Source organism: Anguilla anguilla, chromosome 5, assembly GCF_013347855.1.
Source record: "Anguilla anguilla isolate fAngAng1 chromosome 5, fAngAng1.pri, whole genome shotgun sequence".
Taxonomy (NCBI): Eukaryota; Metazoa; Chordata; class Actinopteri; order Anguilliformes; family Anguillidae; genus Anguilla; species Anguilla anguilla.
The window spans coordinates 19,807,904-19,822,266 of NC_049205.1; the positions used below are offsets into that span (position 1 = coordinate 19,807,904).

At 40.8% G+C, this 14,363-nt stretch overlaps 1 protein-coding gene across 1 annotated transcript in view; it reads left to right on the forward strand.

The window, feature by feature from the left end:
* cmip (c-Maf inducing protein) overlaps window positions 1–14,363 on the forward strand; it is a 40,073-nt gene continuing 25,710 nt past the window's right edge. Inside the window, exon 1 of the mRNA XM_035419947.1 lies at window positions 1–1,001. Coding sequence (XP_035275838.1) covers window positions 672–1,001 — 330 coding nt within the window. The 5' untranslated portion in view covers window positions 1–671. The remainder of the gene's footprint in view (window positions 1,002–14,363) is intronic.

Genomic DNA, 14,363 nt, shown 5'->3' on the forward strand with positions numbered 1-14,363 from the left:
CAAGACGCACAGTGCATCCGCTCAGCTCCCCATTGACGTCACTGTGGTATCACATGAACGAGCTGGGACCAATCGGAGACGCGCAGTCAAAGTGCCTGGTTTCTTCACGAAGATAGAGGAAAGACAGAAAAGGGAACAGTGCCAATGATCTACTGAAAAAGAAAAAAGAACACAAAGACAGACGTCGCTCTCGGACTCTTTTTTTTTTTTACAAAAAAAAACAAAACAATTATTTTTATGTTTTTGATTCCTGGATTATACCATCGCGGTGATCGCTGTAATGGATATAGCAATGGCCCGATCATATTAAATAGCTTGTGTCGGGGGGGAGCGGAGCGCGGAGAGGAAGAGACATTTCTGGGGTAATCGTGCGCAGAGAAAAGAGGACAGAAACCCCACATCCCCTCTCTCTTTCCCCCGTCAGGGAATCCTCTCCAGTCGTCATTTCATGGCGTTTCGTGTTCTGCTTCCAGTCACATATTTTTATTCATAATACAAATACATATTAGAGGTCGTGCCGTGGTTAACTAGATTGGTTCGCTGTCGTTGTGGTCTTGGTTGCTTAAAAAAAAAAAAAAAAAAAAACTAAATTGCAATACGATTGTTTTTGATATAGCTTATATATTTTTTTTGTAGCGGTAGCGTTCGTCCCGCTGCTGCAACGATTAAATATGGATTTTAACAGCAATGGAGGGGGCAGCGAGCTCCACAACAATCAGTACCACCAGTCAGAAGAGAGCAAGCCTTTACTGGGGGAGATGTCCACGCCGACGCCGCCGGAGGGGAACAATAATAATAAGATGGGCGCCGGGCCGGGTCGTAGAACCCTACTCCACAGTAGCAGCGGGATGCGATACAAGCTCCTTCAGGAGGGAGACATTCAGGTGTGTGTGGTCAAGCACCCTCGTACCTTCCTCAGCAAAATCCTCACGTCTAAATTCTTACGGAGATGGGAGCCCCACCACCTAACCCTGACGGACTGCAGCCTCGCCTCAGCCACGGTAAGCTCTCCTCTCCCTGATTGTAACCGGGTGGCTATGTTTTTGCCCCATATGCCTGTTGAAATATGAATTTCATAAAAATGTAGGCTAATAGCCGACTATCCAGATGGTTTTTGTATTGTAATATTATGTGTTACAGAAGGTAATGTTTCCCGTGTATTTAATAACCTCACATTTTACATACCGTATACAGAATGTATCTTTGTAATGTATCTGTAATGTATCTTTTTGTTTCTAATTTGGTTTGCTACACTGTCACGTTTTTGTTTCTTTCTGTGCAATTACACCTACATGTAGTCTGCGACTGGTTGAAGGCTCCATTACATTAGCTACCTGCCTTCATTTCATTAACTTTTACTTATTAAAACGTTTTTTTGTGTGTTAATCTACCTTCGCAGCAAATGTCTAAAGACGAGCTCACTGTACTTCCAGTTGACATTTGGCACAAAAATGTCTAGTCTTAAAGAAGACAACGACGCGTTGAAAGACGTGGATTTTTCGTCCGTTGAATTTGTATTGTTCTGTGCCGAAGTGCTGGCAAAGGAAGACATTTTCTACATCGGTGAAATGTGGATTTGAACAGGCTTGGCGTAGATTATACCAATAAAGACAATAATTTACATTGCTGCAGCTCACACACAACAGTGCTATTGCTAAGAGTTTCTAACACCCGAGGATCTTGATTTATTTACAGGGTCTCGTGACCCAGATTGTCACTCATATGAACACAATATCAATGATAAGATAAAGGTGCAGGGGTCAAGTGAGACACACCCTCGTCTGTTTGTTTGTTTATTTACTTATTTGTAGCCTATTGTAGCCTACCAGCCGCACCTGACCTTGTTTGCAAGGCGTTTGCTTGGAAGCCTATGGCTTGGATCGAGCGTAGGCCGTTGAAACTGAATTGGTGTGTCCAATTTGAAATGTGGATAGTGCATGCAAGTACATACTGTACGCCCTTGAGTATGTTTTGGGGACTGGGGGCGGAGGAATTGTAGCTGAAAACGGGACCTCTGGAGGAGAGGTATGTAGTGGTTTACGTTGTGGTCACTGGAGACATTAGAATGAACTTCAGGCCTGCAGTGTCTATTGGACATTCCCAGTATTTACATTGCCTCTGTACTGGATTATTTAAAAATACTCCGGGATAACGATTTGCATTAAGATACAAAGATGTTTCTTTGTCAGTAATAGTCCTGTATAGGTTTCTAACCATTTAGTCATTGCAGCTGAGGTTGTTGGTTTGATTCCCAGGTGAGACACATACGTTGTATTCTTGAGCAAGTTTACAAGAATTGCTGCAGTAATTTGCTGCTGAGTAAGTGGCTTGCATGTAAAAGGAAATTAGCTGTGTAAGTCATGCAGGGTAAGAGTGTCTGCTAAATGTCTGAAAATGTATGTGTGTGTGTGTGTGTGTGTGTGTGTGTGTGTGTGTGTGTGTGTGTGTGTGTGAGTGTGTGAGTGAGTGTGTGAGTTAGTGAGTTAGTGAGTGAGTGAGTGAGTGAGTGAGAGAGAGAGAGAGATCCGTTTTTACTTGACACAACTACTTTTTTTCACTGTAAGACATTGTTGGCCTATGTGCCACATGTGGTTCACTCAGTACATTTATTAAATAATTTATCTCCTAGATTCACTGTTTACTATTCACAATTGCTTAAATATACTTAGGCAAAACAATCAGGGACACAAAGCCCAAGAAATTTGCTTTGCATGTACATAACCAAATAGTTTTTTAAACATTTCTGTTAAGAAAGAGGTCCAATCACCCATTAAAATGACAAATATCAGTGAGGTGAGGTGTGAGGCAACATCAAAAACAGTCTCTACCGCTTCATTAGGTAGATCAATTCTTATATAAATCCCCCACCACCCCAAAAATGTTGTGAAGGCAGACATTTGGTAGCTCCTTTGGCCTGCCAAAGCCATTGCTGTATTACAAGAACATTTCCTTGCTGTCTGACAGGCTGAACACGGCTACAGAGACATAGCTAGCAACTGACAAAACCGCGAGCTTAGAGGTGACCAGGGCAGGATATTATAAATTAAGTCAGGCTATGGGTTTCACAGGGGACTTTGTTCTTTATTTAAACCACCCTGGGAATAGCTCAATGTAAAATATTGACGATGAGCCACCTTGACGGCAAATATTTTGTAGACCCTTTGAACACCTCACAGATTACCAGAAGAAGAATCCTTCTGATGAGTTCTCAGAGCTCCAGATTTTGCGTCGGTTGTGTTTGCAGACTGATCGAGACAGGCCACCGTGGAGCACGATAAAGTCTGTGAGCTCCTGGGATAGAACTGTGTGTTTTGTGTGCTTCAGATTTGCGTTTGTGATGCACTGAGCCAGTGTTGTACAGTGGATGCGTCTGTTTTATCACTGCATTTCAGAGCTGTGCGTCTTTATCCACCGAGGACGCGGTGTTCAGATTAAGGCAAATTATCCTGTTGCTGTCGTTTTGTGAGCCATTGATTTCATACCCAGGAAAAACCATAAACTGACACTAGTTTGTAAAAATGCAAGAGGTTTGCAAACTTTTTGTTTTTATGACAACCATTCTACTGTGAAACATTTTCTTCAGCTTGATTGTTTATTTTAATGGATAGGTCAAACAAAATCACTTTTATTCCCTGAATTTGGAACAATCCCACTCTGCTCTTGATGCCTAGGCCACTTTTCCTTTGGTCTATGAGAACACAAGTAAGCCATCTGGTCCTACCTGTGATGGCCAACAATGCACTGCGGGTCTGCAGGAGAACTAAGTAGCGTACACTACACAGTCCAGTTTTGCTTGATCTGTTTAAACGCAGGATATAAGGCCATTCCCACAGAACAGATGACTACCTAAATTAATCTGAATGGCAATGTTAACACTGTAATTATAACTATAAAGTAGAACTAAGCAGGTAACCGCAAATACAAACGTGGCAAACTCCCAGAACAGTCTTTAGAATGTTTGTGTCCAGTCATAAATTATATTTAACCAGTAGAAATTATTTTCTTCTTTGAAGTTGATTGACCCTTATCCTCCTCCTGTTGTTTCATCGATGGGCTGGGTAGATGAGTTGAAGGTCTTTGGCATTTATACATTTTGTTTTTCTTAATTCAAAGGGGACTAGTGACAACAGTTAATTATGCTGTTATTGTCAGATTTCCATCACGGTGGTGCGCAAGTACTGATCATTTATTGACATGTGTACAGCTAAGATAAATATGTTCTCGGTCTAAAGGCTGGACCATGGTTTATAGTGGTCCTTATTGCTGTCTGTTCTGTTGGGTATGACCCTTTAGGTGTGTATGAAGCAGTGTAGTAAAGTTAAGCATTTAAAATTATTTATTCCAGATGATTCTTTAGACTCTGACCTGCCACTTTTATGGTGTCTTCCAAGGGAAGGTCTCAGCTAATATGACGCCTTCACTTTCTCCAGTGTTTTTCTGTGTTTTCACTCAATTCAGACCGAACTTTCCTTGCCATGTACGGTGTCAGCCATTCAAAATAGTTGTGTATTATGATGTGTATTGAGGATTTTTAACCTTTGGGTCCCTTTGAAAAGATTCAGAGATTGACATGCTCACTCTAGCCCACCTTTGCCAAATATGCCAGCTGTTAATATTGTGCAACAGATGAGTACTTACATATTTCAATTTTGATGACGGGAAAAAAAAAAAATGAAACTGAGAAAGGATGGGAACTTAAGGAGAATACATGAAAAATAATTACAAAGTAATTGGAAGAGGCCAAAGTCGATACAGATACAATTCAAATTATATTCCATTAGCATTCGACTGAAGTCTGATAAGTTGGATGAAATAAATTCAGATGTTCTCATGGTCTTGAGGAAAGAAAGTGTTTGCTATTTGCTAGTCCATTAATTGCATCAGTGCTGTGAGGAATGACTATTCCCTGACCATGTAGGAACATACACTGTGTCTTCCCAAGAGTTGGGCTCGCAAAAGCCGATATTTCCTTATCTCATAGAACAGATTGTTTAGCCACCACATCCACTAAATGCAGCTATTAAGGAACCGGCTGTATTCTGAAACAGGCCTTGATGCATCAATCATTACAATGCAACTTTAAAACAAGTGAATTTTCAGTACATTTCCCTCCATTTTGTAGCAAATCTTTCTTGCTGAGAGGCAATTAAAGTGCTAAGTCAATTCTTCTCGGCGGGGTTCATTTATGGGAAGTGCGTGTGAACGGAAACTTCCTGATTCATTGTTCAACAAAGTTAAAAAAAAAGAAAAAAAAAGAAGAAAGGACACACCTACTTCCGTTGGGCCCCGTGCGGCCATGTTGAGTGTCAGGTTTGGAAGTGAGCTGCTGGGGCCACTATCAGCCCGGACCACGCTGTGCTTTGGAGGTAACTGCGCTGCAAACTCAACGTTACTGAAGCCAGCCCTGTGCAAACATGACATTTGTGTGATGTGATATGGACTGCATGACAGGAATGATATCCCACCTGATTTAAAATAGACAGTGCCTTTTGGTCTGTCTGACAGTTCGACAGTTGCTCAGTGTTACAGCTCTACAGTCTTACTGTTCTACAGTTCTGTCGTCTGACAGTCCAGCTGTTTTCCTGTAGCATTAGTCTTCCATACTATTGCTGCCCCATTGTCTGATTGTAGTACTGTTCCACTGTCTTACATTTTCATTGTCCAAAATGTTCATTTTCCTACAGTTACCATGGTCCTACTATTCTCATGGTTGTGCAGTACACATTTACATGTGCTGTTACTATACATTTGCTTCTGATTGGTTACTGCTAACAGCAAAATACATTCTCCCACTGGAGTAAAGTGCGATATTAAGTGGAATTTTGTTCTGTAGTCAAACGGTTCTGCTAGTCCCACTGTCTGGCTGAACTGCATTTCTGCTGCCTCATCTACTCTCTGCTGTCTTCCATTCATGCAGTCTAACTGCACTAATGCAGGGATGTCATGTCATTGCAGCTCACAAATCAAAATGTGATGCTACCGATGCAACTTGGAATTTGTCTTCTCCACCATGACTCACAGGAATTTCCTGTTACATACATTTGTCAAACAAGTCTAGCAACATCTGACGCAAACAAATTGGGTAAATCATGCCTTTGGAGTATTGCGAATACCTGTTCATAAATATATTTTTAAAAATACTTTATTTGTAAATACACAGAAATATTTGAATGTATTTCTAAATATGTTTTGAAATTCTAATGTATTTAAATGGCAATTGATTGTATTTGAATATTAAATTTTATGGATGTATTTAGAAATACTCTCATATGCAAATCCTTTGTGTAGAAAAGAATCAATGCAATATTTGATTGGCCTTATTTTTTTTTGTTTTAATAAACAACTTTAATTCATGGTTGTGTACATACAGTATCTAGACTGTCACACACATTTGCATTATTCAACAGGAGAATAAGCCATATTGCAGTTCAGATGTTATTTCTAATGAGCAAGTAAACATTTATAGAATTTCTATCCTCCAAAATTAGTCAGCAGGTTTATAAGGAAAATGAGCCAAATGGAAAAGTATTTTGAAAATAATTCTTGGTAGCATTTTAACGTACCCCTCAAGATGTTTGTGAAACTGTAAAAAATGTTCTATATTGAATAATACATTTGTTTAAAATGGTTTTTCTGCCAAAGAAATTACTACTGAAAATGGCTTGGTAGCATCTCTACACCTTCATCCTCATTGAGAATGCCAGAGACCATAAATATGCAGATTGACTCTTGCTTGCTGTTGTGGTCCTGGGATATATAGTAGGCATGGCACCTGGGTTCAAAATTAATTTCTTTTTGAAACCCTTCAACTTCTGCACGAGGTTCTGGAAGCGATCATCTGTAAAATGTGCACTACAAACACTGTACTGTTTGGTATGTCCACGTGATTTTTATAAACAAACTAAGTTCCTTTTAAAAATGTTCTAAAAATGTTCAACATAACTACTGTCCCAACAATGTCACTTAGTTTACTTTACCACAGGACCACATCGCTCTCCTATAATTTGCATATCTTTGCGTAGTGGGCCATGAAAGGTTCAACATATTTGTGACGTCACAAATTTTCCTCATATTGCTCGTTTTGAACTCAGATTTCAGGGAAGTAAAGCTCTCCATTTACAGTGGAAGAATGTGAAAATGGGGCTCCAGTGACAAGCAAAAAAATCAATCTGTATAGTGAAAATCATGCTTTCAAGAGGAGTTTACCATAAAAAAAACAGTCCAATGGAGGGGGTGCCTTTTGGTCTGTCTTACAAAGAAAGCATTTGTAATTGTTTGTCAACAAATGATTTTCCATTTAAATCCAAATGGTCAAATACTCATGCTTTTGACCCAGGTCTGAAACACAGCTTTGTGAACAGAAAACATGCTTTGCTTTGCTCTGTCTACCCGTCAGATTGGTTCCTAGAACCACAGGAGAGTTCAGAAGAACGATATCTAATAAATAAAATGCGGGAAGTGTTCTATGTTAATTAACTCGCAGCAAAATGGTTGAAACTAATGGTTATAATAATTCAATAATAGTACATATGGAAAGTAAATTGTCAGTGGTGTAGCTTCTACAACCAAGGAGTGTTTGTTTCATTATTTTTTCAATGAATTGCTATGGAACAAACTGATAAACAAAGTGGGTGACTGGAAAACCAAACCGCAATATAGCATCTTATGAATAGCCTACCATTTTCATTTTTATGTGGTTACTTTGTATGACATTTGGGATTCTTTTGATAGCATCACCCCCTGTTCTGCTGTCTGTTTGCGGTAACCATGTCTATGCTAGCAGTGTCTGCGCTAGCCTTGTCTGTGTTAGCTGTGTCTGCGCTACCCGTGTCTGTGCTAGCCTTGTCTGTGTTAGCTGTGCCCGTGCTAGCCGTGTCTGTGTTAGCTGCGTCTGTGTTAGCTGTGCCCGTGCTAGCCGTGTCTGTGTTAGCTGCGTCTGTGTTAGCTGTGCCTGTGCTAGCCGTGTCTGTGTTAGCTGCGTCTGTGTTAGCTGTGTCTGCGCCAGCTTTGTCTGTGCTAGCTGTGTCTGTGCTAGCCGTGTCTGTGTTAGCTGTGTCTGCGCCAGCTTTGTCTGTGCTAGCTGTGTCTGTGCTAGCCTTGTCTGTGCTAGCTGTGTCTGCGCTAGCTGTGTCTGTGCTAGCCATGTCTGTGCCAGCCCTGTCTGCACTAGCTGTGTCTGTCCCAGCTGTCTGTGCTAGCAGTGTCTGAACTAGCTGTGTTTTTGTTAGCTGTCTGTGCTAGCAGTGTCTGAACTAGCTGTGTTTGTGTTAGTTTTCTGTGCTAGCTGTGTCTGTGCGAGCCCTGTCTGACTTAGCCGTGTCTGAGCTAGCTGTGTCTGAACTAGCCGTGTTTGCACTAGCAGTGTCTACGCCAGCCTTGTCCGAGTTAGCCATGTCTGCGCTACCCGTGTCTGTGCCATTTGTGTCTGTGCTAGCCATGTCTGTGCCAGCCCTGTCTGCACTAGCTGTGTCTGTCCCAGCTGTCTGTGCTAGCAGTGTCTGAACTAGCTGTGTTTTTGTTAGCTGTCTGTGCTAGCAGTGTCTGAACTAGCTGTGTTTGTGTTAGTTTTCTGTGCTAGCTGTGTCTGTGGGAGCCCTGTCTGACTTAGCCGTGTCTGAGCTAGCTGTGTCTGAACTAGCCGTGTTTGCACTAGCAGTGTCTACGCCAGCCTTGTCCGAGTTAGCCATGTCTGCGCTACCCGTGTCTGTGCCATTTGTGTCTCCGCTAGCCGTGTTTATGCCTGCTGTGTCTGCGCTACCCGTGTCTGAGCTAGTGGTATCTTGATTTGGCTCTTGGCTGCATACTACGAATGCATCCAAGTCCAGTGAATTGTGATGGCCTGGGGAATTGTTGGAGGTAGGGAATTCAAGGGGATTTCGTCGGCAGTTAGATTTAATACAGTATAATGTGGCCAGATTGAGAAAATATGTTGGAATGTAACCAGGAAGCTGAGATTAACACCCTTGGCTAAAAAAAAATCTTAGCTCGATAGAAACAATTTTTTCAGTATTATAGACAACTATAGTAGTATCCACAACTCGCCCCTTTTCATTCCAGTACCTGTACCCAGAGGCTCTCTGAATCTTATCTAGAACACTATCTGACTATACCACGACGTAGAATGATTAGTCAGAGTTGGTGTCATATTCTGCTTTAAACATTCTTTGCCCTTTCCTGCTGCAGCTTGTTTGTGTGACTCGATGATACAGTGGTGGAAAATGATATGAATGAATGGTGGCCCACCCGGCTTTGAGCATGTACGTCACCATTTCGTAACATGTCGACTTGCATGTGAACACCCAGCTTCCTGTTTCTCATCCCTGACAAAAACACGTGGAGTAAAAAAATCTTACGCCGTTTCTGAGCAGGCAGGAAAGATGAGCACAGCATGTGAGGTTCTGTGTAAATCTTTTGGCTCGGACCGAAAGGTTTTCACTGGAACGCTTTCCGGAGGTCACGGCCCACCAATAGCGCCTTCTTTCTGATTGTCACAACCAAACCAGTGTGTCTAATTTTAGTTTCACTTTTGTGTGAGCTGAAGTACTTTTTGTGAAGAACTTTACTCCTACATAGCCCCCCCCCCCAACACAAAAACCTATGTCAGTACTTGTTTAATTAATCATAGATTGTGTTTATATCGTGCCTTTCCTCTCATGTTCTCCATGCTCTTTTCAACGATGGGGGATGACACCAGAACCCCTAACCCTAACCCATTTCAAAAGCTATGCACCGGGGCATGGTTTACCTGCCCATTCACTCCCTCAGTTTTTTGAAAGCTGGCAATTCGTTTATGGGGGAAAGTACAGACGCACACCCCAATGAATGACTATTGGCTCTTGACGGACGTCATGCTGCTATGGAAGACATACAGGATGGCGTGTTTGAGCTTGCCTCCTTCCATGCTTCCAGACCGCCTCCTCTCAGCAAGACGGATCCCAGCCGCTTGACAGGTTCGCGGTATTCCGAATGACGCTTTATTTGACGAGTCATTGGCTGATGGGGTGAATTTCCATTGGTGATTTTTCTCTTTCCATCTCTTTTTCTTTCTCTCCTCTTACTGATTGCGTGGTTAGATTAGACTCAGGCATACCATTTCCTGACTGGTTAGGAGGTTATCAGAGATCTAAGACTTCTGGTGTTTGTCACAGTTTGCTGTGACCACATACATATTCAGCAGAATATTGCATCACAAACTTACATTGCATCTATTTTGACTTCCCTTCCTTCCTTTTTCCTCATTTTAAATCTACAGTTTACTTGCGGTATTTTTTTTACCACTATGCCATTAGTCCTGGAGGCCAGTTGGTCAGATCTCGAGACAGTTGCACCTGTTCTGTCTGGAAACGGCATGGTGTGCCTGCTTATGCATTGGTCAGATTCTCAGAGGGCAGTTCACGGAAGTATGGTGTATTTAACTCCTCCTCTTGCTCGTAAAGCCATGTCCTACCACATCACCTGTCCTACAGATTATGTTTCAACCCCTTAGGCCCAGCCTTCACTAAGATGATGAGATTGGTCAGGATTTATTGGTTATATCTTGAAAGTGGGAGGGTTTATCACTCGGAACTTCCTCTCCTTTTGCAAGACTTATAACAGATATACAGTACTGATGGACACAGTAAATGTTTTACACACAGCTGGCTGAGCCTCATGGGAACCCACCATTTAAAGAGTATTTGATGAAAGCAGTCAAGCTGTTTTTTTTGTTGTCCATTTTCTCTGGTATTGTCAGCAAATTAAATAATCATACTTGGTGGTGAGGGGATGCTATTCTGCAAATTTCGAAATTAAAACAGAACCAAAACAAAATGGACAGTGTTTGGATGCACTCTGTGTCTGTAGGGCCAAGTTTGCCCTTTAAAAGAGTTGTTGGCTTCACATATCACCTCAATGCCTTCCCTGGGTTCTGTTTTCTAATGCTTATTGGCCAGAAAGCTTGAGATATTTTAAGTCACAGTAGATGAGGCATAGAAAATGACGCTTGGGCAGCACAACCTCTGTTCCCTTTTAGCCCTTTGAAGTGTAAGATCACACAAATATGTGATTAAAATGTCAACTGAAAATTCTATTGCTGATGTAACGACCACTACTGCTAACTGAAAGCAATGGCGTTCTAGGGCACTGACTTATAATTTTGAAAAAACATTCCAAAAAACCTGCTCTTCAAATGGTTAAGGTGTATAATCGCAAATGTCCAATTAGAAAGTTGTTACCTGAACATTCTGATGCTGATGTAACAATCACTACTGATAATTGAAAGGACTGGAGTTCTAGAACACTGACTTAGAATTAAACCCTCCCCCCCCCCCCCAAAAAAAAAAAACAACTATTCTTCAAAGGTTTTTTTTATAGAGAATCCATGGTATCCATATGTATGGTCAGTTGCCTAAATGTGGTGGTCTGTGGCACATAGTCCTGGAAACTACGCAGTTTAAAGAGATTTCCATCAAAAGTAAATATGTATTGGGATGGCAGGTATGCCTTCCCACCAAGTTACACCTTGGTGGGGTGGCATGCCCCATACCAATACAGCACCAAGAGCTCACCACTTTTCAGTGTTTCTCACAGAAATATTCAATGACCACAGACTCTCAGCCCTTAAAAACATTAACTTGTGTACCTTCTGACCTCATGTAAGCAGACAGAATTCACAAAAAACTTTTTTTTCTTATTCATCTTCCTCTTCCTCCTCCTCCCGATTACATCATCACAAACGCTCCTGACACCCAAACAATATGTCTCTTTGTTGGACATTTAGCTACATGAGCCAACTGGGTAGTGCATTTGCAAATCCCACCTCAGTCACAAGCAAATCTCTAACTCGTTATGCAAGATTATTTACTAACTAATGACTGCTTTAAACTATTGCTTCTGCATCTGTATAATCTTTGTGGGGAAACCCATATTTCTGAAATCCATACTCTTTCATTTCACATACAAACTCCAAATAATATCATTTATGACTACAGATGAGTATTGTGTCTCCCAGTGAGCACAAGATATCTAGACGACTAAAGGATGGAAATCTAGCTAGTTTTGACATAAACGGACGATGTTAACTGTATTTACTTCTAATTTCACTCATGTTTTACCCTGATATAGCCAGGCTATGTCCTGTAACCGGCTAGAAAACTATCATTTTAACTAAATCTAGCCAGTTTTTCACCAAACATTTAGATTGTATATAAGTTACCATCTAGATATTCAGTGCAAAACCTGCTACATTTGGTTGAAAAAAAGAAGAACAAGCATATGCATTTCATGACTGCCCATTCATTGATTTTCTTAAAGGCACACTATGCTGGATACTTTATTTGAAAATCTGATAAAATAACTATGCTAAGGCATATCTATTGTCCAGTGGCATTCTCAGTCTTTACACACTTTAGCTGAATTGGTGCACCTTTTACCTGTATTTGTTATTCTAAAATGTGTTTGGGACGTTTCTGGGCATAGTGCTCTTTTCTGTGTGGGGAGGGGTGGGCGTGGCTACAGAGCCTGTGGTTTGGGATCAGATTCCAACGAAGTTCTTGTTACTAGTTTGCTGCAATGGCAGCTGCTAAGAAGCCTAGATACAGCGAAGCAAAGAGACAAGCTGACAGGTTGTTCAAAAACTAGAATCAACCTTGGAATTACTTGATTTTTTTCGGTGGCATCAGCTGAAGATCACCAAGGGGATGAAAAGCGACACAAAGTTGGCCTGCTTTCAGTTGGACCTGTTAGTAACGTTACCTTTAGCTAGTTACATTATGCAGCTAGATGCCTGAGGTTGGACAGCTTTTGCATCAAATTCTGTTCTTCTATCTTGATGCCCCCCCCCCCCCCACCCCGCTCCCCAAGAACTGCTGTTACTGTTTATAGGTGAAAAAGCCATTCACTTTACAAGTATATTAGCTAGTTATGATAGACCAATGGCCTACTACTACTACTACTTATTCCACACGCGATTCCGTGTTTACATCCAAATTCTAACTAAATGTCCAGGGGGGTATTTCAAGAAGCAGGATTACTGAGTTAGCTGAATAAGTGTGCGTAAAAGAGTAAGAGTTAAACCCAGAGCAGCTCTTTTTCAGTTGATGTTCCAGATTTGGGAGAGTTCCAAATTTTACTCAGTGCAGTTATCCAGCTAACTCAGTAATCCTGCTTTGTGAAACAGGGCCAAGAACAGCTAAATACCAAATAAGGAAAAACACAAAATGGCTGCGCCAGCCCTACGCCATGCACTAAGAGGTGCACTCAGTGTAAAGATAGTTATAGCACTGCATAAATACTGTTACCATCTATGTGGGATCATTCATGTTGCTAAAAATGCTATTTTCAATGTCTCTGACCCCCTCACCTCTTCGTTTGACACTTTTTTTGTAGTGCTCGAAGATGTGTCCTCAATGGAGGTTTGGGTGGGGTTGAGGACTGAGGAGTGGGGTTTACAGAGTCTACAAGGACCGCAAAATCCTACATAGTATACTTTTAAAGTAGGAACAGCCAAATTGATGGCTGTAACTACTGTTTAACAACTTTCTTTTACTAGGCTACTGTAGCTACCTGTAAACACCACATTTCTAAATTAATCTACTGATATACAGACAAGTATGTCTGTCTGCAACACCCAATTAAAAACACTTCAATTTAAAAATATGACTAACACTTTCATTTATTTGTCATCCATGGCCAAGAAAAAATGACTGAATTACTGAATTCATGTTTCTTTGAGCTACAATGTATTTTCAGTTTGCATGTGTGTGTACGTACTGCATGTATGTATGTATGTGTATGCTTGTCTGTCATAGGCTAAATTTATGTACATTACTGTTATCAGCCACTCATTACACAGTTCAAAAAGAAATGATGTCTAAAGAAATACACATTTTCAACAAAATGTACAAAAATACCAATTTACTCACTATCTATTAAGTCATTAAAACTAGCAAAATCTAGGCCTGCCAATAACAATATTGGTGAGAAATATTAGCTCACACAAATTAAGAAAGCCATATTCCAAGGCAATGCTGCTACCCAATGTTTTCTAAATAATTTCACGTAACTTTCGAGTGACCTGTCCCTGTGTTTTTTCATCTTTGCATTTGAACACTGTGGTCATTTAGACATTATGTGTCACATCAAAGTATCACATAACAAAAATGGAAGCAGACATCATTTAAATTGATGTTTTAAACAGCTGATAAATACTTACACCCCAGAAAAGATATGCTTATACTTGCTTGTCATGTTAATTTTACAAAATGTACAAGTTCTTGTTTATTTGCAACAGTTCCCATTGTAAAATACTGTAGATATTGTACAAACATACATAATTACATAGAATACTTCATTATTTCCATGACAACATTTTCCTAGTAGCATAT